Source organism: Micromonas commoda, chromosome 6, assembly GCF_000090985.2.
Source record: "Micromonas commoda chromosome 6, complete sequence".
Classification (NCBI taxonomy): domain Eukaryota; kingdom Viridiplantae; phylum Chlorophyta; class Mamiellophyceae; order Mamiellales; family Mamiellaceae; genus Micromonas; species Micromonas commoda.
In genome coordinates this window covers 1,389,407-1,413,227 of record NC_013043.1, presented here as the reverse complement: position 1 = coordinate 1,413,227, position 23,821 = coordinate 1,389,407, and the positions used below count along the sequence as shown (strand labels likewise).

General features: G+C 63.4%; 10 protein-coding genes across 10 annotated transcripts; 5 read left to right on the top strand and 5 right to left on the bottom strand.

Annotated features, from left to right (window-relative positions):
* Positions 1-188: 188 nt before the first annotated feature.
* Positions 189-1,838, bottom strand: MICPUN_66170 (predicted protein; the record flags this gene model as incomplete). The annotated part of the gene is made up of 1 exon (XM_002503016.1): positions 189-1,838. A coding segment is annotated over one exon (1,650 nt), but the record flags the coding sequence as incomplete, so codon positions are not given.
* A 1,112-nt stretch (positions 1,839-2,950) lies between these two features.
* Positions 2,951-4,459, top strand: MICPUN_75262 (predicted protein; the record flags this gene model as incomplete). The annotated part of the gene is made up of 2 exons (XM_002503367.1): positions 2,951-3,367; positions 3,434-4,459. Coding segments are annotated over 2 exons (1,443 nt in total), but the record flags the coding sequence as incomplete, so codon positions are not given.
* A 699-nt stretch (positions 4,460-5,158) lies between these two features.
* On the top strand, positions 5,159-6,763 carry MICPUN_101250 (predicted protein; the record flags this gene model as incomplete). Its single annotated transcript, XM_002503366.1, has 1 exon — positions 5,159-6,763. The coding sequence occupies one exon, from the start codon at positions 5,159-5,161 to the stop codon at positions 6,761-6,763; it is 1,605 nt and encodes a 534-aa protein (XP_002503412.1).
* Positions 6,764-7,555: 792 nt separating this feature from the next.
* On the bottom strand, positions 7,556-10,243 carry MICPUN_83206 (predicted protein; the record flags this gene model as incomplete). Its single annotated transcript, XM_002503015.1, has 2 exons — positions 7,556-9,136; positions 9,200-10,243. Coding segments are annotated over 2 exons (2,625 nt in total), but the record flags the coding sequence as incomplete, so codon positions are not given.
* Positions 10,244-10,502: 259 nt separating this feature from the next.
* MICPUN_83090 (glycoside hydrolase family 5 protein) lies at positions 10,503-11,789 on the top strand (the record flags this gene model as incomplete). Its single annotated transcript, XM_002503365.1, has 2 exons — positions 10,503-10,935; positions 11,071-11,789. Coding segments are annotated over 2 exons (1,152 nt in total), but the record flags the coding sequence as incomplete, so codon positions are not given.
* An 842-nt stretch (positions 11,790-12,631) lies between these two features.
* On the bottom strand, positions 12,632-13,712 carry MICPUN_59703 (uncharacterized protein; the record flags this gene model as incomplete). Its single annotated transcript, XM_002503014.1, has 3 exons — positions 13,602-13,712; positions 13,425-13,496; positions 12,632-13,297 (listed from the first exon to the last, which is right to left on the bottom strand). Exons 1-3 carry the CDS (start codon positions 13,632-13,634, stop codon positions 12,632-12,634), a joined length of 771 nt encoding a protein of 256 aa, XP_002503060.1. The 5' UTR covers positions 13,635-13,712.
* Positions 13,713-13,866: 154 nt separating this feature from the next.
* Positions 13,867-14,574, top strand: MICPUN_59702 (predicted protein; the record flags this gene model as incomplete). The annotated part of the gene is made up of 1 exon (XM_002503364.1): positions 13,867-14,574. One exon carries the CDS (start codon positions 13,867-13,869, stop codon positions 14,572-14,574), a length of 708 nt encoding a protein of 235 aa, XP_002503410.1.
* A 78-nt stretch (positions 14,575-14,652) lies between these two features.
* Positions 14,653-18,336, bottom strand: MICPUN_59701 (DNA topoisomerase I; the record flags this gene model as incomplete). Its single annotated transcript, XM_002503013.1, has 1 exon — positions 14,653-18,336. One exon carries the CDS (start codon positions 18,334-18,336, stop codon positions 14,653-14,655), a length of 3,684 nt encoding a protein of 1,227 aa, XP_002503059.1.
* Positions 18,337-18,561: 225 nt separating this feature from the next.
* Positions 18,562-19,587, bottom strand: MICPUN_82666 (predicted protein; the record flags this gene model as incomplete). The annotated part of the gene is made up of 2 exons (XM_002503012.1): positions 18,562-18,816; positions 19,120-19,587. The coding sequence occupies 2 exons, from the start codon at positions 19,585-19,587 to the stop codon at positions 18,562-18,564; spliced, it is 723 nt and encodes a 240-aa protein (XP_002503058.1).
* A 3,435-nt stretch (positions 19,588-23,022) lies between these two features.
* MICPUN_72858 (predicted protein) lies at positions 23,023-23,682 on the top strand (the record flags this gene model as incomplete). Its single annotated transcript, XM_002503363.1, has 2 exons — positions 23,023-23,412; positions 23,518-23,682. Coding segments are annotated over 2 exons (555 nt in total), but the record flags the coding sequence as incomplete, so codon positions are not given.
* Between the last annotated feature and the right edge of the window lie 139 nt (positions 23,683-23,821).

Sequence of the window (23,821 nt, the reverse complement as noted above, 5' to 3'; positions counted from 1 at the left end):
AATTCCTCATCGTCATCGTCATCGTCCTCATCATCCCCGCCGTCCTCCTCCTCGTCGAAGTCCTCCTCGCCGTCGCCGTTGGCCGCGTCCTCCTCGTACTCGTCCTCCTCGTCCTCGTCGTCGTCGCTGGTCCCGTCGCTGCCCCTGCCGCTCGTGATCTTCACGTCCGTGGCGGCGTGAGCGGCGGCACGCTGGCGCTCCTTCTCGAGGAGCTGCGCGGCGATCTTCTCCATGGGCGCCTTCTTGCCCTCCCTCTCCGTCGATAAAAACAACCGGACGCGCTCCGCATCCTTTGGCGCAAAGTCGACGTTGTCTCGCTTGCGGCTGATCCAGTCCGAGTTGCGCTCCGACGCGTCCACCACGGAGCGCGCCGCCTTACGGAACCTGGTGACCTGCGTCGTCTTGCAGAACCTCCGAAGGTCCCTGCAAGGGATGTGCGCCAGCTCGGGGAACCCGGGGGAGTAGGCCCACTGGTTGAGGTGCTCGGCGAGGAGCTGCAAGGCGCCCTCCACGATCACCTCCTGCACAGCGGGCGACCTTAGCTCCTGCTTCGCCACCCTCAGCACCAGCGAAAAGTCCGGCGGTCTCGTCTTGCTGGACATCGGCGCCTTGTTCAGCTCGGAGAAGCCGAGAAGCTCCAGCAGAAGCGGGGCGACTGGCACAAAGTGACCAGTCGCCGCCGAGAGGGCGTTCAGGACGCGAATCAAACGCAGGCGGAGGGGCGCGTACCTCGCCGAAGGGAGGAGCCTCGCCGCGCCGAGCGCCACCTGCGCCACGGGATACACGAGCGGGCGCAACGGCGCGCTCTCGTCCTTGGCGTGCGACTGGAGCACCCGCACCCAACACTCGAGACAGTTGATGTACTGCCAGCAGTACACAGCCCTGAACGCCTCCTTGGATTTGTTCGTGAGCGCGCCCCTCAGGAGACTCGCGAGCTGACGGATGTACGTGAACGCAAGCGGGTACGACTGCTGCTGGTCCAGGCCGTAAATCTCCGACACGCACGTCGTCATGAACAACACGTGCTCAATGGAGGAGGCGTTGATGAACTTGGCGTTGGCGGCGAATTGTCGGTACACGCCCTTTGCCGCCTTTTCGAGGGTGGGCGGGGGCAAGACCGCAGCCATGTTGCGTATCAGCAGGATGGACTGCACCCTGAGCGCGGGCTCGCCGGATCCGAACAGAGCGAGCACCGCCTTGAGGATCTTCTTCGTCAGGCGCTCGAATGTATGCATGAACGGAACACACATGTTGAGCCTGGCGAGCAAAAACCTTGACATGTCCGCGTCCGTGAGCTGACCCAGCAGGTGCAGGGTGTTGCCCAGGAACGACTTCGCAAGGGGCTCGACCTTTTTCCACCGCGACTGCTGATGAGGCTTGAATAGTCTCGCCTCGTCGGGGTGCCCCGCGGGGGGCTGGCCGAGTAGGCCTCGAAGGATGGTATCGGCCTCCTCGAGCACGAAAGTGACGAGCGAGTGAAAGGCGGCGCTACTCGCGAGCTTGACGCCAGCCTCCTCGTCCCCGTCCTCATCGCCGTAGTGCGCGGCGGCGCGATACGCGCGGAAAAGGTTCCTCGCGGCGCCCAAGGCCTCACCCCCGGCGGCTCGCTCGCAAAGTTTCGCCACCGTAGCGCTGGTCAGTGTCTTGGCGTCGGAGAACGACCCCTTGCCCTTCTTGTCTCCCTCGCCGTCCTCGTCCTCGTCATCCTCGGACTCCTCACCCTCGGACTCGTCAAAGTCGAGAAGCTCGGAATCCTCGGTCTGGAGGAACTTGTAGAACTCCGGGTCCGTGTCCTTGAGCGCCTCGAGCTCCTTCTGATGCTCCTCGATCTCCTCGCGCAGCAGCCTGTTGGATTTCTTGACGCCGGCGAGTGCGTTGGCGTCGCCGTTCTCCGTCGCACCACCGTCGGAATCGTCGTCGTCGTCGTCGTCCTCAGATTCCTCATCCTCATCGTCGGACTCGCCCTCGCCCTCGGGCCATTCCTCCTCGTCTGACTCCTCCGCCGGTATGTCGTCGTCGTCGGATTCGGACTCGCCACCTTCGCCATCCTCGTCGCCATCCTCGTCGCTTCCGCTGTCGTCGCCGCCGTCCACGACGCCGACGTTGAGGAACTCGTCGATGGACATATCCTCGAGGCGCTTTTTCCCCGGTGCGGGCGCAGCGGCGGCAGCCTCACCCTCGGAGCCCTCCTCGTCTGACTCCTCGCCCTCCTCGTCATCCTTCATCGACGCCGCCAACCTCATCTCCTTCGCGCGGCGACGTTGGGCGGCAACCTTCGCATGCTTGCGTCGGACGATCTCCCCCGAGAGATGCTTGCGCTCGAACTTCTTTTGGCTCTTCTTCTTGGGCCCCATGTTGTATCCACCGCCGACCTTACGCGCTCCCGTGCGCCGTCGCAGTGAGCGGCCCGCCCGATGCACTTTTGCTTGCGCTACCGCCGCCGCCGACAACTGCAGAACCTCTTTTTTTCTCGCTGCCGCTCCCGCCTGCACTCTCGCCTGACTGCTTCCCATACGTTTCGGTCACGACGACGGTTGATGGTTCCGCCGCCAAGAAAAATGGTCGCCGTGCGATCGGAGGAAAACCAGCCCGGACCAGCCCTCCCGCCCACACCTTCACGCGCGCCCATAGTCCGATCGTCCTCGGCTCACGCGTACAACCGAAGGAATTAGACCGTGTGTCGTCTAAGATGGCGGACCAGGACTTCACCGCAGGCGAGGATGTCCTCGACCAGCTCATGAAGAGGCTCGACGCCGAGATCGAGGTGTTTATCAAGGCGAAGGAGCCCGACGCGAACGATCTGCCCCTCGTGACTAGGTCCAGGGACCTCAAGAAGGCGGACTTTACCGTGCAGTGGGCCGCGTTCGCCGCCAAGCGCAAGATGAACCCCGTCGCGTACGTCTCGGAGCTCGTCGAGGGTCTCCAGGCACACGTCGACCAGGCCAAGGGCCTCATCACGAAGGTGCAGGGCGTCGGCCCTTACCTCAACCTTTTCGTCGACCGCGCGCGCGTGTTCCGTCTCGTGATCCGCGCGGTCTCCGCCCAGGGCGACAAGTTCGGGCACACCAAAGCGGCGGGCGGCAAACGCGTCATCATCGAGCACACCTCCTCCAACCCCAACGCGCCCCTGCACATCGGCAACCTCCGCAACGTGATGATCGGCGCCCATCTGGCCAAGATGCAGGCTGCGTGCGGCTTCGCGGTGAAGCAGGCGTTCTACGTCAACGACCTCGGCGCACAGATCGGTCTCACCGCGCTCGCTTATTCCAGGGTCTACGCCAAGATCCAGCCCTACCTGAAGATCGACCACTGGATCGGCGCCATGTACGCGGTGATGAACACGTGCCAGGAGCTGCAGCAGGTTGGCGTCGACATTGGCTCGGTCGAGGACGCGTGCGCCAAGGGCAAGGAGGCTGCCGACGCGCTGATGCAGGAGTACCTCAAGGGAGCGGAGGGTGACGAGAAGAAAACCAAGGGCATCACCGAGTACTTCGACATCTACCAGGATCTCAGGGAGAGGTTCGAGAAGATGATGGTGGTGATGCTGGAGGACGTCAGGAAGATTGAGAACATCAAGGTGGAGGCGGGCAAGCTCAACCTCGCGTACGAGCGCCAGGAGGCGTGGGCCGTGAAGATCTTCCGCAAGATGGTGTGCGACTGCCTCACCGGTGTGCAGACTACGCTCTCCACCTACGGCGTGCAGCACGACCAGTTTGACTTCGAGTCCGAGCTCGGCTGGGAGGGCTCTAACAACAAGGTGCTCGAGATCATGAAGAACAGCGACTATTACGTCCCGCAGACGCAGTGCAACGATAAGGGCGTGCCCCAGGGCGCGTACCTTGACATGGACGGGTTCATTCGCGACCAGGGTTTGAAGGTTGGCAAGGGTGGCTACCAGAAGGACTACCCACCGCTGTATGTGCTCAGGCCCGACGGATCCACCCTGTACACCTACCGCGACATCGTGTACTCGTTCAAGAAGGCGTCGCAGTCGGATCTCATCCTCAACATCATCTGCTCCGAGCAGGATTTGGCGCAGCAGAAGGTGAGCCTGGGCATGATGATGATGAACCCGGAGATGAAGGGCAGGCAGTACCACCTCTCGTACGACCTCGTCAAGCTCACCACGGGCAAGATGAGCGGTCGCAGGGGCAGGTACCTCCTCGCGGACGACCTCTACGACGACCTCAAGACGGTGATTCGCGAGAAGATGTCGAAGAAGTTCAAGGACAAGGGTGAGGACATCTCCCCGGAGCTCTTCGACGAGGTGACGCACGAGGTGTCCACGGCGGCGATGAAGTACGCGCTGCTCTCCGTGTCGTGCCAGACCCAGATCAACTTTGACATCGCCAAGATCACCGACTTTGAGGACGCGTCCGCGCCGTTCATCCTGTACAACTCGACCCGCGTGGCGTCCGTCGTCAGGAAGTTCAACGACAAGGTCGAGAAGGGACAGGTGCCTGCCCTTCCGCCGCTGGACTCGGTTGACTGCGCCCTCCTGGACGACGGAAAGGAGTGGGAGATTCTCATGGAGTTTGTCCTCCCCTTCGCGTCCATGATCGTCGACGGCGCGATGCCCAAGCTCCCGGAGCCCCCCGCGCTGCCCTCGTACGGCACGCACAAGGTTTGCGACTTCCTCAATGGCATGGTGCGCGGCCTGTCGGCGTACTACGGCCCCGCGGGTGTGCGCATTCTGCCCACGGACAGTCAGCTGGAGGAGGGGTGGAACGGCGCCGCCGCGACGCACGCGCGTATCCACCTGTGCAAGGCGTTCAAGCAGGTCATCGATAACGGCCTCAGGCTGCTCATGATCGAGCCCCTGGAGCGCATGTAGGCTCGGATTTTTAGGGTGTTGGTGCGCTAGGCACTTGAAACCAATCTCAACAAAAATTGCACTCGTTTCGATGCGTTTGTCGACCGTTGGAACGGGGGCCGAGGAAGAATGTGTTCGTTCTCGCAGTCTCAGGCTGGAGGAGAGGAAAGCCTTCACAGCGCAGCGCGCCTATCACCACCGGAACGTGCGCACGCCAGTATCGTCGCCTTCCGGAGATCGGGCGCGATGATGACCTACATGTCCAAGGCGGACGCGCCGTCCATCGCGCCGACGCAGCCTGAAAGGAAATCCGAGGGCGCCCACGGCGCTTCGGCTCGGGCACCCATGAAGGGACCGAGCGACGCCCAGCGAGAGGCGCTCGGCAGGCTCCATCCCTCCCCCGAGCTTGTGAAGTTCTATCGCGACCGAGTAAATGACTTCGAGCGCGAGCGCGACGAGCTCATTCAGCGCGTCGACGCGGTGGGCATCCGACGCTCGGAGCTTCACCAGGCAGAGTGGGAGCTCAAGAAGCGCACCGACGAGGTGACGGACCTGCAGAAGGCGCTCAGCGACGCGCACGCGTATCTGTTCGAGGAGCGAGAGCGACTACTCAAGATTCAGACAGAGAACGATGAACTCAAGCTCCAGGAGGCGGAGGACCGCCACAGGATCCAGCACCTGCTCGGCCTCCTGAACCCGGGCGTCGAGGGCATCAGCTTCTCCAGGGATCCTCCGCCCGGGCCAGTTGAAACCGACCCAAACGCGCCCCCGTCCAAGAATGCCCCGCAGGGGTCGGGGATCATTCGCCCGAGGAAAGGTCCAGTTCCCCAACCCACCCGCAAGGATCAGATCCCCAGGACCAGCAAGACCACCAAGACGGTGTACCTCCCGGCGGAGGACTCACACGACTCGCTCCTGCTCAAGATTGACCAGCTGCAGACGCAGCTCGCAGATCAAAAGCGGTTCGCCAACGAGCGCATCGCCGCGCTCCTCGAGGACCGCAGGATCAGAGATGCGGACGAGGTGATGATGAAGGAGGCGGCAGAGAAGCGGGCGGCTGATCTGGCGGATCGCCTGAAGAGGACCGAGCTTCTGCTGATGAAGGCGACAAAGGACCACATCATGCAGCGGGTGTCGCCGTACATCCTTGAGGAGCAGCAGCAGCTCCTCGAGATCGAGCTGAAGAAGCTGGCGGGGGCCAAGGAGGAGATGAAGACGACCATTGAACAGTCCGCGGTGGAGGCCAAGCAGGTGGCCAAGGCGGAGGCAGAGAAGTACGTGGACCAGTTTAAGGATCAGCTCCAGCGCCGATCAGCGATCGCGACTCAGTACGAGCAGCGCATCGCCGACCTGGAGGAGGAGGTCAAGAAGCAGAAGAAGAAGCAGCGAGACCTGGAACATCGCAGGACAATGGATATAGAGGGGTTCACGAGCGATGTGACAACGCTCAGGCGGTTGCTCAGCGCTGTGGACAGACGGCTTCATCAGACCAGGCTCGTTCAGCGCCTGGACGACGATGAGCGCCTCGACATGCTCCTCGAGCAACTGGAGCAGAGGTCCCCTGACCCGGCACCTTTGCCAGGGAAGCCCAACTGGGATACCTCTGTGGGTAAGGCGAAGAAGGGGAAGAAGGTTGCCGCGGATGCCCACGGGGTGGCGTACGACATTGATCACATTCGCAGCGCTCTCGGGTCAGTGGAGGATAGGCTGACAGAAGCCAGGAACGCTCAGGCTGAGCGGGCCAAGGCGAGCGCGAGCACTATCAGGATTATCCCGGATCGCAAACCGAGTGGGGAAGAAAATAGGGGGGCGAAAGAGTACATCGATAGGAGGGCGGCGGTGCAGGCGGAGGCGAGGGCAGCCGGGATTGAAACGGGGGGTAAGCCCAAGGTCAGGGCGAGGCCGATGACTGCGCTGCCTGACAAGCCGAAACCGTTCTATCTGCGTTGAGTGTATAGAAGAGGTGCAACACGAGGTTCAGATGATATTAGACTCGTTGTTTCATTTTCTAGATCGCGTGGAACGTTTCGCCGGAGCCGCCTCCTCCTTCTTGGGCGCTGCCTTTCGCTTTGCCGGGGTCTTTGCCGCAGCTTTCTTCTTCGGTTCAGGCTCCGGCTCGAGCTCAACCTGCTCGGACTCGGATTCCCTTCGTTGTCTCCTCGTCTTGCGGGGAGAAATTGCCGGAGGTGCGGCAAGACCGAGCTCTTCAGCTGCACTCTTCGAAGATTTTGGCGCCTTGGGTGGCCTACCGCGCTGAGGAGCCTTCTTGGTGACCACTTCCATGGGAGGCGCATCAGAGTCTGAGTCGGACTCGGGCTCGGGCTCAGGGGCCTTCACCGGAGCCGCCCTCTTACCCTTGGCGGGGGCCTTCTTGGTGACCACCTCCCTGGGTGGAGCGTCGGAGTCGGAATCCGATGGGTCCTCCTCAGCCTCCTCCTCTTCCTCGTCCATCTCACCCTCCAACTCCTCTGCGTCACCTTTGTCATCTTCCATGTCAAAGTCAAAATCATCCATGTCGTCACCACCAACATGCTCCGGTAACTTGGTGAGCACCGGAGTCCTAGCCGCGGGCTTAGCGGGGATACCGAGCCTGCCGAATGTATCAATTTCATTCGTATCCGTCGGCGTGAAGCCCATCTCGGCGATGATCCCGCGGTGGTCTGTGGTCTTGACCTCGTCATCAATGTTGAGATCGCCCTCCGCATCGTCGTCAAGCAAGGCACCCATGCCCGCGAGCGCCACGTCGAGGAGGTAAGTACCACGGAGTAAACGACCAGCCCTGGCGAAGTGCCTGGTGGTAAATGCCTTCAGTGTCTCACACGTATCCTTCGAGCCAGCCACATTAGACAGCTCCGAGAGCGAATGAAGGCGGAAGAGCGATGCCATGCAGCGCTGCGCTGCTTCACAAAATTTCGCATTTGCGTTCCACTCTCGGATATAACTGAGATACCTGTGCAAGGTCTTGCCCTTCATGCCGCTGCAGAATGAGTCCAGCGCGGCGTCTCCGTGTCCTTCAGGGTCCGCAATCATCGCCTCGATAGCCTTGCGAAGGGCAAACGGGTGTCCGAGCTTGAGCGCCAGGTGCGCAGCCTTGAGGTGCTCGCCGGATGCAGCGGCGTTGGACAGAGCCTGCTGCGTGCCAGCCTTGAGAGCGAGCTCTTTGGCCTCCTCCTCAGCCGCCTCGGCGGTTCCATCCTCCCAAAGGGTGAGTTTCGCGTCGGCGCCGCCCGTTGCGAGGACGTCTCCGTCCGCGTCTGACGCGAGCGCCCAGGCCTTGTCATCGTGCCCGTCCAGTGTTGCCACCGCCGCGCCGGTGCGAACCCCCCAGAGGACCAACAAGCCGTCGCTACCGGTGCTGACAATTTGGGTCCCGGAACTAATGAATCGGAGAGAAAGCACCGCCGCGGTGTGACCCTCGAGGGTTCGCAGGCACGACGATTGAACCCCGGCGTTGGGATCACACGACCACAGCTTGATGAATTTGTCGCCACCCGCAGTGGCGATGATGCGGTCGGTGGGTGAGAATGCGACGGCCCACACGCCGCGCTTGTGACCTCGAAGGGTGCCCGCGGGTATGAGATCCGGCAGACGCCAGAGCCTCGCGGTACGGTCCCCGGAGCAGGTGGCGCCGAGAGTCAGGTTGGGAGCGATAGCCGCGCAGTTGACCGCCTTGTCGTGCGCGATGGCCGCCGCCTTGGCTCCCAGCAGCACCGGCTCCATGCGGACGCTCGGGTGGTCGCCCTTGTGTTTCTTTGGATCGATGCCAGCCGCCTCGAACGCTTCAGCTCTCGCCTCGGCGTACGCTGCGAGCGCGCCGGCGATGTCCCACACGCGCGCTACCTTATCCGCGCCACCAGACAGAGCGAGAGGAGCGCCGTTTCGCTTGGCCAGCGCCACCGCCGCAACCGCGCCGACGTGCCCCTGACCCACGGCGAGGCACTTGGCACCCGCGGTGGTCGCGGCGCCTCCAGCGACCGCCCGACCCGTCGCAACCGCCCTCGCCGCGGGAGCAAGATCCCAGAGTCGCACGGTGTGATCCCTCGACCCCGTCAGCACCAGCGACTCACCGTTTGGTCCAACTGCGACGTCGAGCGATAAGATCGCTCCGCTGTGTCCAGTGAGCGCCGCGGTGCAGGACATGGTGCTCGGATCAAACACGCGAAGCAGTGACGAGTTGGTCGCCACTGCGAGTGCGTTGAGCGCAGGTTTACCGTCGCCAACTTTTTCCGAGGTTGACCCGTGCTTTGATCCGTCTCTCAGGGGCAGGAAGGCTGCCGCGATGATCTCGTCCGTGTTTCCGATGAGCTCCTTCTGGATGACAATCTTTCCCTCCTCTTCGTCGTCCCGGTCATCTTCCTCCTCGTCCTCCTCGTCCCGGTCTTCGACCTCGCCGGACCCGTAGAAGAGTAATCTGGAGTCTCCGGTGACCGCGAGGAGTCCGTCACCCTTGGACGTCGGCTGGAGAGAAACGAACGTCCCCGCGGCTGCGTCGTCCTGCTCTTCGTCCTCCTCCTGACCCTCGTGCGCGGCGCCCACGACGCGGCCAGCCATGAGGTGAACCGCGGAGGACACGGGTTTGCCCGTGCCCATGCGCCACACCCGGATCATGCCTTTTTCGCCCGCGGTCGCGAAGTAGATCGCGTCGGGGGCGGCGCGCACGGCCGCCTTGCCTATGAGTCCAGCCGCCGCCGCCGGGTCGAGGCACACCAATCCCTCAGCCGCCTCGTGCACGGGCAGCGTGGAGATGCGCTTCATGGTCTTGAGGTTCCATTCGTGCACGACCCGATCTCTGGCGCACGTTATGAGCTTATCCGCGCCGCCATCGGCCGCCATCGGCACCTGGATGGCGGTGACCGAGCTCTGGTGCGCCTGCAGAACCCCGACGCATTTTCGCTCCCGGAGCGACCACGCCCGCACCTCGCCATCCTGGGAACCGGTGTAGAGTTGCAGCTTCCTGGCATCAGGGTGGAAGCACGCGACGGTCACCATTCCGCCGTGACCCCTGAACGCGTGCGTGCAGAAACCCTTGTCGATGTCCCACACCCTCGCGGTCCTATCCGCGGAGGTGGTCACGAGCAGAGTTCCCGTCGGGTCGACCCCCATGTAGAGCACGGGGGTGCTGTGCGCCTTGAAGGTGCGCACGCTCTCACCCGTGGTGGCGTCCCAAACGCTGCATCGCATCGACCTCGATGCGGTGAACACCCTGCGACCATCTCTGGACCAGCAGAGCGCCGTGATCGGCTCAGTATCCCCGGGAAGGTTATGCACCACCTTGCCCGTCCCCACCTCCACGATGTTCACCGCCTCGTGGCACGCAGCGGCGACCATCGTGCCATCGTGCGACAGCCGACACGGGCCGCCGGTGTAGAACACCTCCAGGCTCGCCTTGGCTACATAAGTCTTGCGTTGAGGCGCCTGTGTGTGCGACATGACGCTCCTTCGGTCAATGTATCGCCGCGCCGCCTGCCCTGACGCGCGCGCGTTCAACTGTCGGCGGCGGCGGTGAACGAACTGAAAAAAGCGGCGCCGGCCTCGACGAGGGCAAAAAGAAACTCGGACCCGAACTGACAGCTGGACAGTGGAGGTTTTCCCTTTTCTTCACCTGGCGGAGCTCACACCGCGGCCACGCGTCGCCGGGATGTATCCGGCGCGCGATGCGACCCGCGAGCGCGCTCCGCCGATCATTCCCATGTTTCTTCCCGCCATCTCCGCCTCGCTCTTCATCGCGTTGCTTCTCACGTTCGGCCCGCACCCTTCCCAAGCTTCTCTCACAGGGGGTCTTATTGCCGCGGACCGAGGAAGGTTCGTGCGCGAGGACGGCTCGACCTTCCGCGTCGCCGGCACCAACTGCTTCTACCTCGCGTACTCCTCGGGCGCCGACGACGGCTCGTACGAGCACGCGTGGGTCGATGAGGTGCTCGATGAGGCGCAGAGCCTGAAGCTGAACGTTATCAGAGTATGGGCTTTTCAGGACGAGTGGTTCGAGCGCGAGCGGGCGCTTCAGCCCGCGCCCGGGGTTTACAACGAGCGCTTTCTCGTTGCGCTTGACAAACTCATCATTGAAGCGTCGCGACGAGGCCTCAGGCTTCTCTTGTGCTTGACCAACTACTGGGAAGACTACGGTGCGATCCGCGGCGCGACCCGTCACCGTGTATCTTCCCCCTGTGTTCCTGAAGAGAAAAACAGCTGTGCACGCATAACTGACCTCTCTTGCCCACCGTCTCTCGCCTCTCGTACTTCGCGTGCGTTCGCATCAGGTGGAGCTATCGCGTACGTTAGGTGGGCTGCGGCTGCGGGCGAGAGCGTGTCCAACCGCCGGGAGGATTTCTTCACCTCCAAGTCCTGCCGCACCTGGTTCAAAGCTTTTCTCTCGCACGTTGTGGGCAGAGTTAACACGGTCAACGGAGTCGCATACAGGGACGAGCCGGCGATTTTCGCGTGGGAGATTATCAACGAGCCCAGATACACAGGTGATAGCTCTGGCGACGTGCTACAGGGCTGGATCCAGGAGATGTCCAGGCACGTGAAATCCCTGGACAGCCGCCACATGCTCACTGTGGGCCATGAGGGCTGGTATGGTCGCTCGTCCCCTTCACGAGAACGAGATAACCCAATCGGCGGAGCTGAGCGGATGGGCGGCGACTTCACGCGCAACTTCCTCATTCCGACGCTCGATTTCGCCGTCATCCACCTCTGGGCCGACCTGTGGCTCAAGTGCGACGAGGACTGCAAGCTCGCATTTGCTGACTCTTGGATCACGGGACACCTGGCCGAGGCTCGCCAGACTTTTGACAAGCCGGTGCTCCTCGAGGAGTTTGGTAAGTGGAAACCGTACGAGTCCAGGGACGTATTTTTCCGCCGCGCGTACGAGGCATCTACCGCGCCGTTCTCGAGGATTCCGTCTCATGCCGGAGGGGCGATGTTCTGGATCATGCACCCGGACAACTACCCATTCAACGACGACGGCTTCGGCGTGGAGGTGAAACCTGACGAGATGGGAACCGTGGAGGTCATCTCCGCGGCTGCGTCCGTCGCCGCCGGGGCCGATGACTTGACGCGCCCTAACTTTCCACCGCCTTCGTATTCCCCCGCTGTGGGTGCCAGCTCAAGCCCCTCTTGGCTGGATCCCTCTGTTGCGTACGCATCACCCGATGCTGCCAAGTCAACAACCAGGCCCTTCGATACCACCCCGAGGTACCGCTTCGCAACGCCGGACGCGACCAGGGCGACGCAACCGGGGCGGCGCGTCACTTCGTACTCGAATGGGACCTCCCCAAACCCGGTGCCGCGATTCGTCGTTGTGGTGGTGCGATGCAGCAATCCGAGGCCGGGTCTGTGCGCATGGGGAGACGCTCTGACAGTCTTTGTGGAGACTGACGCGAATTGTGAATCCACACCTGTGGCATCAATCGAAGGTATGGGCGGTGCAATTCAGATGCAGCCTTTCGAAGGAGACGACGGTAAGATGAGGCGCTTCGTTGCGATCGCGCGATTGGACCGCGATGGCGCCGCTTCGGACATGCAGGACGGACCAGTTTGCGTAACGGTGTCCGGTTGCACCCCGGGAGCAAAGGTGAGACCAGTCACGCACCACAGCGGCGTTCCGAGCGGGACGGGAATGACGTTCGCGCGTAGTTGAGCGTTTCTCGCGAACACCGGGCGAAACAGGCGAGACGAGACGAGACGAGACGATGTGTGAACCTCTGGAGGAGAAGGGATGTCGTATTCACAGCAAACTACTTTATGAACGTAATGTAATCATCATCGGGCACTCGGTGCCCTCACACAACGTCTGAGCCAGACACGCGCTCGTTCCCATCAGCGGCGGCCGCGACCCTGGGCCCCACCCTTGCCTGACACGGTGACCTTACCGCTGACGGACGCACCGGGAGGAAACATGGACCCGGGTTTCTTCCCGCCCTGCTTCGCGGCGCCGCCCTTCGCCTTGGGGGTGTGCTTGATGCCGCGCCTGAGGTCAAAGTCCGTGCCCCTCGCGCCGCCCTGCCTCGCCGCCGCCGCACCACGACGACCTGCGGCGCCGCCCTGAACCTTCCCACGCCCAGCAATACGCGCGGCACCTCTGGCCTTGCCAGGGGTGCCCTTGCCCGGGGTACCGCGATTGCTTATGGTCATCTTTAGCGTCCCTCTGAGATCGCCGAGGGGCACCTTAGGCGCTCCCCTTATGTTGAAGCCTCCCGTGGGACCCGCGGTGGACTTTTTCTTGACAATCTGGACGGCAACTTTCTTGCCAACACGCTTGGCGCCCTTGGTGGGACCCGCCTTCTTGCCCTTGGGGGACGCCAGCTGTGCCTTCTTGGCCTTGGCAGACGCGGTCTTCTGCGCCGCGGCGGACATCCCACGCTTCTTGGCGAGCACCGCGCCGCGCTTGGCGGTGGACTTGGCCGTCTCAGCCTTCACCTTGGCTTTTTTGGCGGCGGCCTTCTTGGGGGCCTTCTTGGGGGCCTTCTTGGGGGCCTTCTTGGGCTGCGTGGGAGGAAGGCGGAGGGTCAGTTTCGGGTCGTCCTGCGAAATTATCGCCAAATTGTGCCCAATTCCAGCGGCAAAGATCGGGACGGATGTGCGTGGGGAAGGGAAGGTCCGGAGGACTTACCGCCTTCTTGGGGGTGGCCTTCTTCTTTTCCGCAGCCGCAGCCTTCTTCTTGGCCTTCGCTTCCTTGTTTCCCTGTAGCGCGAGGTGTGTGATGAGAGGGTGGCTCGTCAGAACGAAGGTCGCACATCATTTCAAACAACACATAATTCTCGGTGGGGCCGAAAGCGGTGTTCACACCTGCTTGATGATATCGTCCAAGGAGACGTCCATTTTGGCAACGCCACCATCGGTGGCGCCCATCGTAAACCCGCCAAGGGCAAGGGATGCGAGTGACATCTTCTTCACAGAACAGTCCGGGCCAAGAGTGCGAGTGCGGAATGACGGTCGGGTGCCGATCTGCCGAATTTTGCCGCGCGTTTCCTGCGATTCTGTTGGGAGAGTCCTGGATAAATCGCACAGTGTGTGGCCGGCGTGTCTGCGTTGAGCTTTAGGGCGAGTCGAGATGGCGGGGATCCAAGCGGTTTGGTTGACCTCCAAGGTATCAGTTGTCAGTCGGGGACGCTCCTCGGCACGTCCACGGAGCCGAGGTGCGGTCGTGTGCTCCTGTTGGGATCGGGAGAAGAGCGTCCCGAAACTCGCCGTGTCTGCTGCGCTGGCATGGACTCTCGCCGTGTCCGTCCCCGACGCGCGAGCCGGTCTGTTCGGAGGGGGAGAAGAGAAGGATCCCATCGAGCCGTTCTCCATCTTTGGCACGGTGTACAAGCAGTATGTCATCGATATCCTGGATGACTCTGGCCGTGCGATCGTGGGAAGAACGAAGGGGTTCACCGCGGAGGCGTGCGTCGATCTGCTCACGGCTGAGCAGCAGCGCTACAGCGTGCCGAACGAGGGCGGGTTCGTGGAGCGAAGCCCCGACGGTCCGGGGGAGAAGGTCGCCAGGAGCAGGTTCTGCGAGAAGCGGGTCGTGAAGGGTTCCATCACCAAGACGGAACAGATGATGCCCGCCTGCGTCCCCGCGTGTCGCTCCGCGTGCTTCCAGGCCACCCAGGCATACGACGGACAGCAACTCAAGAGCAAGGGGTTCGGGTTCACCGAGAAGGAGCTGGGGAAGGTCAAGGGGACGTGCAGCGCGAGGTGTGAGAAGGAATGCATCAAACCGGGCAAGTCGTACGACTTCCAGATTCCGTTTCGGAGAGGTGACGGGCTGTGAATGGGGGGGCCAGAGCCAACCCAATAGACTAGTCTACGAAAGCAGTCCACCTTCGTAAATTTACGCATCGTTCCTAATCTATCTCGCCTTTGCCTCTAGCTTCGCATCGGCAGCCATCCCTTCGAACCTCGCCTTCTCCACCGCATCTAAAGTCTTCCACTGAGCCCCAAGCAGCTTCGCCTGCTCGGGCACCTTGAGGCCCTCGGGAAGCTTCGACCTCGCCTCGTTGCAGTACAGGATGTACGCCGATGGGGCACGCTTTGGCTTTGGCTCACTGTTCGCTCCCTTACCCTTGGCCTTCGTCTCGGGAGCGGCGTCCGCGATCGCAGCCTTGGCCTCAGTCGCCATTTTCTCGAATTTGACCCTCTCTTTCTCGTCCAGAGCCTTCCACTGCGCGCCAAGCAGCTTCGCCTGCTCGGGCACCTTGAGACCCTCGGGAAGTTTAGACCTCGCCTCGTTGCAGTACAGGATGTACGCCGATGGGGCACGTTTCGCCTTGACCTTCTCCGGTTTCACCTTTTTAGCCTTTGTCTCGCCCTTAGTGGTGCTCTCCTTCTTCTTTCCCCACCTGCCCCGCTCACTCGGAGGCTTTTCACGCTTCCTTGTCAGAACCTCAACCGCGACATCGAGGGGTACAGGCGAGTGTTGCGCCAACAGCACCTTGCGCTTCTGGTCAACATCCAGGGTCCTCCCGTCGTCGCAGGTCATATCTTCGTCGATCAATGCGTCGCTGCCCTCGCTAATGTCCACGTTGACGAAATCATCCGCCACAGCCACGAGTGCTTCATCGCTGAAGGAGACGTCTCCACAAGTAGCTGCGACTGCGTCATCTCTGGCCTTCTGGAGCACCTTCTTGGACAGGCTGGCGTTGACGCCGTCGTGGGAGACGTACCAACCGAATGGGCCCATGTTCATGACAACATCCTTCCCATCCTCAGGGTGAGGGCCGAGCACCATGGGGTACCGCAGCAGGGTCATGGCCAGGTCCATGTCGACATCCTCGGGCTTGAGGCCGATGTTCTTGAGCCCAAAGCGCTGAGGCTTTGTCTTCTTGGAATCGTCAGGAGACGACGGCATCTGAAGCTCAATGTACGGTCCATAAGGTCCGTTCTGAATAGCGACGTCTCCACCGCTTTCCGGATCGGTGCCGAGCTCGATGGGGAAATTGCCGCCGCCGACTGCACCATCACCGTCATTGACCAACTGACGGGTGTGTCCACAAGACGGGTAGTTGCTGCAGCCGATGAACCCTCCCGTGCGGCTCAGCTTCAAACCGAGCCTGCCTGTACCGCAACCGGGGCAGCGCCTGGTGCTGGACAGTTCCTCAGGATCGAACGCCACGGTCGGGTAGCCCCCGGTGGACTCCGCCTGTGTCGCCGCCTCCTCCGCCGCGCGCTCAATGGCCGACAGTCGCGCATCCACGCTCGATTCGTCATCCCCGAAAAAGTGAGCGCCCAGCGTCGCGTCGAGCACGTCCACCACCTGGCTGGTCCTGATTCCCTTTAGGCTCTCCACGTCCCCGGCGAACGGCCCCCAGAAACCCGACAGCACGCTCTTCCAGTCTTCCTTGCCGCTGGCGATATCGTCGAGCCTGTCCTCGAGACCCGCGGTGAACCCGTAGTCAACGTACTCGTCAAAGAAGTGCGCCAGGAAGGAAGATACCAGACGTCCGCGCGTCTCCGGGATCAACGGGCCCCGCCCGCTCTCGCCGGCGACGTACCCCCGTCGCTTGATGACCTTCATGATCGTAGCGTAAGTGGACGGGCGACCAATCCCCTTCTCCTCCAGAGCCTTCACCAGGCTTCCCTCCGTGTACCGCCCCGGTGGCTGGGTCCAGTGCTGGGTGGCGGTCACCCCCGTGTCCTTACCGGCGGTGGTGTCGATCTCATGTTCACCGTCGTCATCGGCGTCGGCCTTCTTGAAGCCACCCCGCTTGGCGTCCTTATCGCGCTCGACAATCTTGACCTCGTCACCGATGACCCTGATTTTCTCACCCACGTCCAGGCGAGGGAGCCACCTGTCGTTGTCACCAAAGGATGTCGAATCGTCTCCGTCCCGCATGCCGTGTTTGTACGCGGCGAGGTAGCCGGGAAAGATCAGCCTGGACCCGGTAGCCTTGAGCCTGAGCCGCTCGTCCTCGGACCACACGTCTGCCTGGACTCGTTTGGTCACCGCCGCGGACATCTGCGATGCCATCGTCCTCGCCCAGATCAGCCTGTACAGCCTGGCCTCGTCGGACCCGGACCCGAGCCTGTTCGCCACCGCCTGGGGCAGGATCCCAGCCTTGGTCGGTCGGATCGCCTCGTGCGCTTCCTGAGCGTTCTTCTGAACCTTCCTGAAGAAGTTTGGCTTCTCGGGAACGTATTCCTCGCCAAACTCCGCTCCAGCCACGTCCCTCAGCTCCGCGACAGCCGCCGGGGACACGTGCAGACCGTCGGTGCGCATGTACGTGATGAGACCTTCGCCCCATCCCCTTCCCTCGTAGAGAGACTGAGCCGCGGCCATCGTCCTCGCCGCCCCGAACCCGAGCCGGGAGCTGGCATCCTGCTGCAGGGTGGACGTGGTGAACGGCGGCCTCGGTCGACGGGACACGTCCTTCTCGACCACGTCGTGCACCGCCAGGGTAGACGACGCGCTCAGCACGGCCCTCGCGGCCAGTTCCGCCGCCTCCCTCGACCCCGGCTCCATCTTACCGAGCCGTTTACCGTCGAGGTGCGTGAGCTCCCCGACGAACGACCGCCCCGAGCTCCCGTCGGGTTCCAAGCCGGCGAAGACGTTCCAGAACTCCTCCTTGACGAACCTCTCAATCTCAAACTCGCGCTCGCAAACCAGGCGCAGCGCCGCGCTCTGCACCCGCCCGGCGCTCAGTGCCCCGGGCATCTTCCTCCACAGCACCGGCGAGAGGGTAAATCCGAAGAGGTAATCGAGAGCGCGGCGCGCCAGGTAGGCATCCACCAGCGGCGCGCTGATCTCCCGCGGCGACTCAAACGCCTCCCGCACAGCCTTCTTCGTCACCTCCGTGAACGTGACCCGCTTCACGGGGAGGGATGAGGAGGACCCCAGCACCCCCTTCTCGCGGAGCAGCTCGACGATGTGCCAGGATATGGCCTCACCTTCTCGGTCGGGATCCGTGGCCAGCAGGAGCTCGGCGGCTCCCTTGGCGTTCTTGACGATGTCCCGCACCACCCCGTCCCTCGCCTTCTCCGCCCAGAGCATGGCGAAGTCGTCCTCGGGCTTGACCCCGCCGTTCTTTTGCACGAGGTCCCGAACGTGCCCGTAAGAAGCGAGGACGGTGTAGCCGTCTCCGAGGTACTTCTGCACCGAGGTTGCCTTGGCCGGGGACTCCACCACCACGAGCTTGCCGACGCTCCCCGCTACCGCGCTCGATCTCAGGCCCCTCGATGACCCGACGGGACGCGAGTGTCCGGGGACGATTGAGAACATCGGCTCGAACCCGACCAAGGAACGCGGCGCCGCGCGGATGGAGGCGAAGGCGCGAGAGGAGCCCCGAAATGATGGGGCCGACGTTTCGAGCGTCGCCCTCGGGGAGGCCGTGAACCGGGGCGCCATCGCCGCGTCCCCGCCGCCGATCGCGCGCCTGGCGCTGAGTGCAACGGGTTCCAGGAGCGCCCTGAGACTACGGGTGCGGTGCGACATCGTCCTCGCGCCCGGAACCCGACCCGCGCTGCTCCCAACGCAACCTTCCCGGCGGCCGTGCAGCGTATGGGATACCGGGGCGCCGAGCGAGAAAGCCGGGGGCATGGAACGCGTGGCGCGAGTGAACGCGCCGCCTCAAGGGCTCTCTCTCACGAGCGTTGCTCGAGGACTCCCTCGAGGGTGCTCCCTCGGGCGCCCAGCGACGTTCCCAATGGCGCGCGAAAATTCATCGGCGGCGAGCAAAACTGCACAGATTGATGAGGCGGGCGAGTTTTCTCATTTCACTGGTGACGTGCGATGCATGCTGCTCCCCCTGGCTGGCTTGAGCCATCACTTCTTCCTCTCCTTCTTCCACTTGAACACAGGCGGAGGCTTTTGCAGATGAGCGAGACCGGGCAGCACCTCCTCCTCGTTCTTACCGGGTTTCAGCTTGCGCTTGTGCCCCCTGGCGTGCGACACCTCCTTCTGATACGCCATCTCCAGCGCCATGCGCTTCAGACGCGCGGCGCGATGCTCCCGCTCCTTCAGCTCCTGATACGCCACCCTGCGCTTCTTTTCAATCTTTTTCATCACCTTCGGGTCGATCTCCTCGCCTTCCTGGCCCTCCTTCTCTTCAGCCTCCAGGCTCCGCGCCAGCCCCCGCCGCAGACCCAGCCCCTTTGCGCTCACCTTCGCCGCCAACAGACGACGATTCGCCGCGGCAGCCTCCGCCAGCTCGGCGTTCCCTCCCTCGTCGTCGTCTTCGTCGTCACCGTCTCCCGCGTTTCCCCACCCGTCGTCCCCCGCCGCCGGTTTCGTCCTCGGACCCGCCCTCGCCTTTGGCTTGGCGCGTCGGAGTCTGGCGTCCTCATCCTCCGAGTCGGACTCGTCGGCGAAGACGATGTGGACCCGCTCCTGTTTCTTCCCGCCCGACCCGAACGCCCTTCGCGCGTCGAACTCGTCGTCGTCGTCATCCATGGCGTCATCTTCCCCGGGCACGTCCCCGATCATGTGCAGCGTCGCCCTCAGCTTCTCCACCTTCTTCGCCTCCATCGACGCCTTCATGGCGACGTACTTGACATCTTGGGTCTTCATGAGGTGGAGCTCGTCCTGGGTGTACTTGTTGGACAAGTCCTCGTTGGCGATGTGGACCCCGTCGTTGGTGCGCTGCTTCTGCATGGCGAAGTAGAACTCATCGGGATTCCTGTTGGCCGCCTTCTTCCGCAGAACCTTGAGCGCATCCTCCTTCTTGTGGAAATCGCGCGCGCGGAGGATGTAGTCCTTCTTCTTCTCGAGGAGGCCGAACTTGCGCCGCTCCGCCGGCTGCGAGCGCTCCTTGTGCGTCCTGCGCTTCACGGCGTTGCGCAGAGACGACATGGCGGACGATTAAATTTTCTTAGCGTTCCCCTATTGAACAGCGTGACAGAGCCCTTGTGCGTGACGGTGTGGCGGCCTTGCCGCCGCCGCCGCCAAGAAACTTGTGCCTGGCAGTACCTGTGGTCGATGACTCGGCTTGATGAACCCCGGTGAAATTTTGCCGCTGAACGAGCCCGCTCCCGCGCCATAAGGTTCGAGCGCGAGTCACTTGCCGTCAGCCGAGGGGCGCGGAGGTGGCAACGTCCTCGCGGGAGGGACTAGCCCGTCGCCGTCGCGCGCGCTTCACACCGGAAGAGCGCTTGCGACCGTGCAACCCAGCCACAGTCCACTGCTGGATTTCGTGGATTGTTGTTAGGCGGCAGTGTGTTTAGGGGTGGTCCCGTGTTGGCTGGCTCGGAGAAGATGGGGGGCAAGGCGCGTCACAGACGCCGCGAGTCCTGGACTACGGACGATGATTTTGCCGACGACGACGAGCAGTTCGCCGCCCGATACGGCGACGTGCGCAGGTCCAGCAGCGGCAACGTCCTCCACCACACCTCCGACACCACGAACAGAAATCGCAGGGCTGCCAGAAAGGCGGACAAGGGGGACCCGTCGGAAAGGAGCCGGAGTAAAGCCAGGAACTCGGGTTCCAAGGCTAACCGCGCCGCGCGACGGTCCGTTTCCGTGACCCGCGGCGAACCCGGTCGAACCTCACCCAGCCCGGCCCCCGAGGTGGACTGGAGCGGTCGACTCGCCCCGGGGTACGCGAACATGGACCCGGCGGTGCTGAGGCAGATTGAGAAGGACCTCAACAAGCTGGCACGTCGCAGGAACGAACGGGAGCGCGCTAAGAAGAGGAAGGACCAGAAGGAGGCGAAAGACAGCGACCGCGCCCAGTCCAGGTTCAGCGGCGCCAACAGGAGGATCGTTCACACCCCGCTAGCCGCGGCGCACCACGAGCGGCGGGGTTCCTTCGGGGGAGGTGCGGGGACCGGGGACCGGGGCACCCCGGGGACCCCGCTGTCGGGGTCCAAACGGGGCAGCTTTGCGAGCGTGGCGTTTGGCGTGGGTAGCAGCGACGATGAGGACCACGCGTCGGACGTCCCGGGGTCGAGGGCGAGGTCCACCGCCAGCGAAGAGTTGGAGGATGAGATGTTCTCCTCAATCATCCGCCGCCGGTCCAGCGCGGGGGCGGTGAGAAAGGAGGACCTGCCCAAGGACCACTCTCGAGCCGACGAAAGGGATCCCAAGAGCGTCATGGACTACATGGCGGTCATGTCCGAGTTTCTGTCCAGCAAGGGTGTCCACGGGAGCCTGTTGGAGGATATGCAAACCGAGGACCCGGGTGACGCCGGGGGTTTACCCCCCATGCACCGAACCGCGAGTGAGGTTGAGGCGGCGGCGTCCCTCGCGACGCTACAGCGCGGGGACTCGGCGTCCCCGGCCCCCAGTGACTTCAGCGATCGTGATCTGCACACTCCAATCGCGGTGGAGAGCAAGCCCCGGCCCACCGCGCTGTCTCCGACTGCGGCGCCGTTTGTGTCCTCGGCTGATAGGCCGCCGAGCCACACCCGGGGCGCGCTGCTCACCCCGACCGACATAGCGGCCTTGACCAGCAGCCCCTCTGAGGTGCACTCGACCCTCACCAAGTCGATCCTGCACATGAAGGGGAGCGGGAGCGGGACCCTGGGCGCCGGGGACCTCGACCTGATGGCGGCTATGGCCATGGCCGGGGACGGCTCGGCGGACGGCTCGGCGGACGGCGACGGGGTGCCCTCGTCGGGGCACGCGGGGTTGGAACGAAGCGTCACGCCGCGCTCCTTCATCGCCGCCCAGCTCGCGGCGGACAGGGCCGCGGGAAACGCCACGCCTCCACCCGGCGAGGCTTCCTCCCTGGAGGGCTCCGGTCGGTTGGCGCTGAGACACGCCGGTCGGATGCTCCAGGACGCGCTGGACGCCGCCGTGGCCGCGGTCCTGGACGAGAGCGGGGCGCAACACCTCGGGGACGCGCAGCGGGCGTCGGCGGACTTGCTGGCCGCGCTCGAGGGTTCCTTGGATTTTTGCGAGCGCGCGGTGGATGGTACGATGGAGGATGCGGATGTCGAGCGGTGCGTCACGGCGGGTCGGGCGGTTGTGGCGCACACGAGGCTGAGCGCGGTGCTGTTGGAGGAGGTCACGGCTGGCGCGACGGGGGCGCGGGCGGCCCTGCACACCCTCGCCGAGGCGATCATGGCCGCGTCCGAGGCTGAAGCCGCCGCGGGGGAGGCGGCGGAGGAAGCTGCCGCCGCGGCTATGGCTGAGGAGACGGGCGAGGCGGCTGAGGCGGCTGCAGTGGCGGAGCACATAGCCGACGAAGCCGCAAACGACACCGCCGTGGCGCTCGTCCGATCAGCGCACGCGGGGGCGTGGGTCGCCCAGCATCTGAGCGTATACATGCGCTGGGCGAAGCGCGCGGCGGCGTGGGCGGGTAAACCCCCGCCCCCGCCACCCCCGGAGCCTGGGAGCGAGCAGGAGCGCCTCTTGAACGCGGGCGACGCGGAGTCGCTGAAGCGGTTCAACCCGGCTGCAAAAATCGCCGTGGAGGTGGCTGACGTGGTCTACACCCGCGCCATATACGACACGATCATCGCGTGGGACGTTTACATCAGCGCGGGAGTGGCGGCGGTTCCCAGCGTGAGCTCGTCCGATCACACAAACTGGAGTTACAACGAGCATCCCGACATGGTGGCGTATCACAGGGAGATGGCTGAGCGCCAGGCTGCTGGGCGGCGATCCTTTTTACGCTCCCTCTGGGTGCAGGCGTTCATCGCGCAATACTGCGTGCAGAGCGCGTTCACCGCGGGGCACTACGCCCGATTGGAGGACACCGTTGGGCACGACTGGGATGTCAAGGAGCTCATGCGTGCTGTGATGCGGATTATCGCGGTTGCGGGGACGGTTGAGGCGCAGCTGCAGGAGCTCGGCGATGTCAATGACGCGGGAGCACCGGCTCAGCTGCGCCGGTCCAGGGAATCCACGCCGTTCATGGAGCAACCCGAATCGGCTACGGCACCCAGCCTCAGCAGGCAGCCGAGCCTGAACGCTAGGGCCTTTGCCGCACCCGGTTCCCCGCCAAGTCGTGAGCCCTCATCAAAGGCTCTCGGTCGTGAGCCCTCGTCGAAGGTTCTCGGCGCCGGCATGGGCTTTGGGTCCCCTGTGCGGGTATCCAGGATATCCCAAGTTGCCGCTTTGGAGGATGACACTGGACCAAAGTCCACACTTTTCACCTCATCCGCCGCTCCCGTGACGGTGCTCCCGCCCCTGCCCCGCCCCGCCCCTACGGCGGAGTCGGTGGCTATCGACTACATCGACGCGCTGTGGCAGTCAGTTTCGCAGGTCAAGACGCTTAAGTACGAATCATCCATCGCCATCGGTCGCGGTGGGTTCTCCACGGTTCTCAAAGCTTCGTGGAGAGGAAGTACAGTCGCGGTGAAGGTGCTGGATCCCAAGAAGATCAACGGTGACGTCGTGGACGCCATCAAGAGCGAGGTGACAGCCATGACTGCCAACCGGCACCCCCAAATTGTCACCGTCCTTGCTGCATCGGTGCAGCTCCCAGATGCCTCCATCATCATGGAATACTGCGCCCGGGGGTCACTCTCTGACGTTCTCGCGCGTGCGAGGAAGTCACCCGGTAGACTTTGCTGGCGCGTGCGGCTGCTCATGGCCTCGGATGCGGCGTGTGGCCTTGCTTACTTGCACTCGTCCGCCAACCAGATTGCCCACAGAGACATCAACACCCAGAATCTGCTGGTGACGGAGGATATGCGGGTGAAGATCGCAGACTTTGGGCTGTCCAGGCTGGTACGATCCGCGAGGGAAAGGGAAGCCAAGGAGACGGGCGTGGGCGACAAGGAGAACGAGGGGGACGGTGTCAACAGGGATGCGACGGCGTCCAAGCAATTCGAGATGGCTGAATCTGATCGAGACGCCATGTCAGACGGACTCAGAAATTGTCTCTTCCACGCTCCGGAGGTGATACTGGCGGGTGAAAACACGGGGTTCGGGACGCGCGCGGATGTCTTTTCGTTCGGGTGTGTGCTCTGGTGCCTCGCCACGCTGACCCCGCCATGGGAGGAGGTACAGGATCTTTACGAGGGTCTCCCAGATTATGTGAGGTTTGTCAACACGATGCGGGAGGTGGCCGACAGGGTGACCAGCGGCGAGCGTCTCCCGCTCCCGCCTCTCACGTCATCCTCATCCGCCTCGTTGA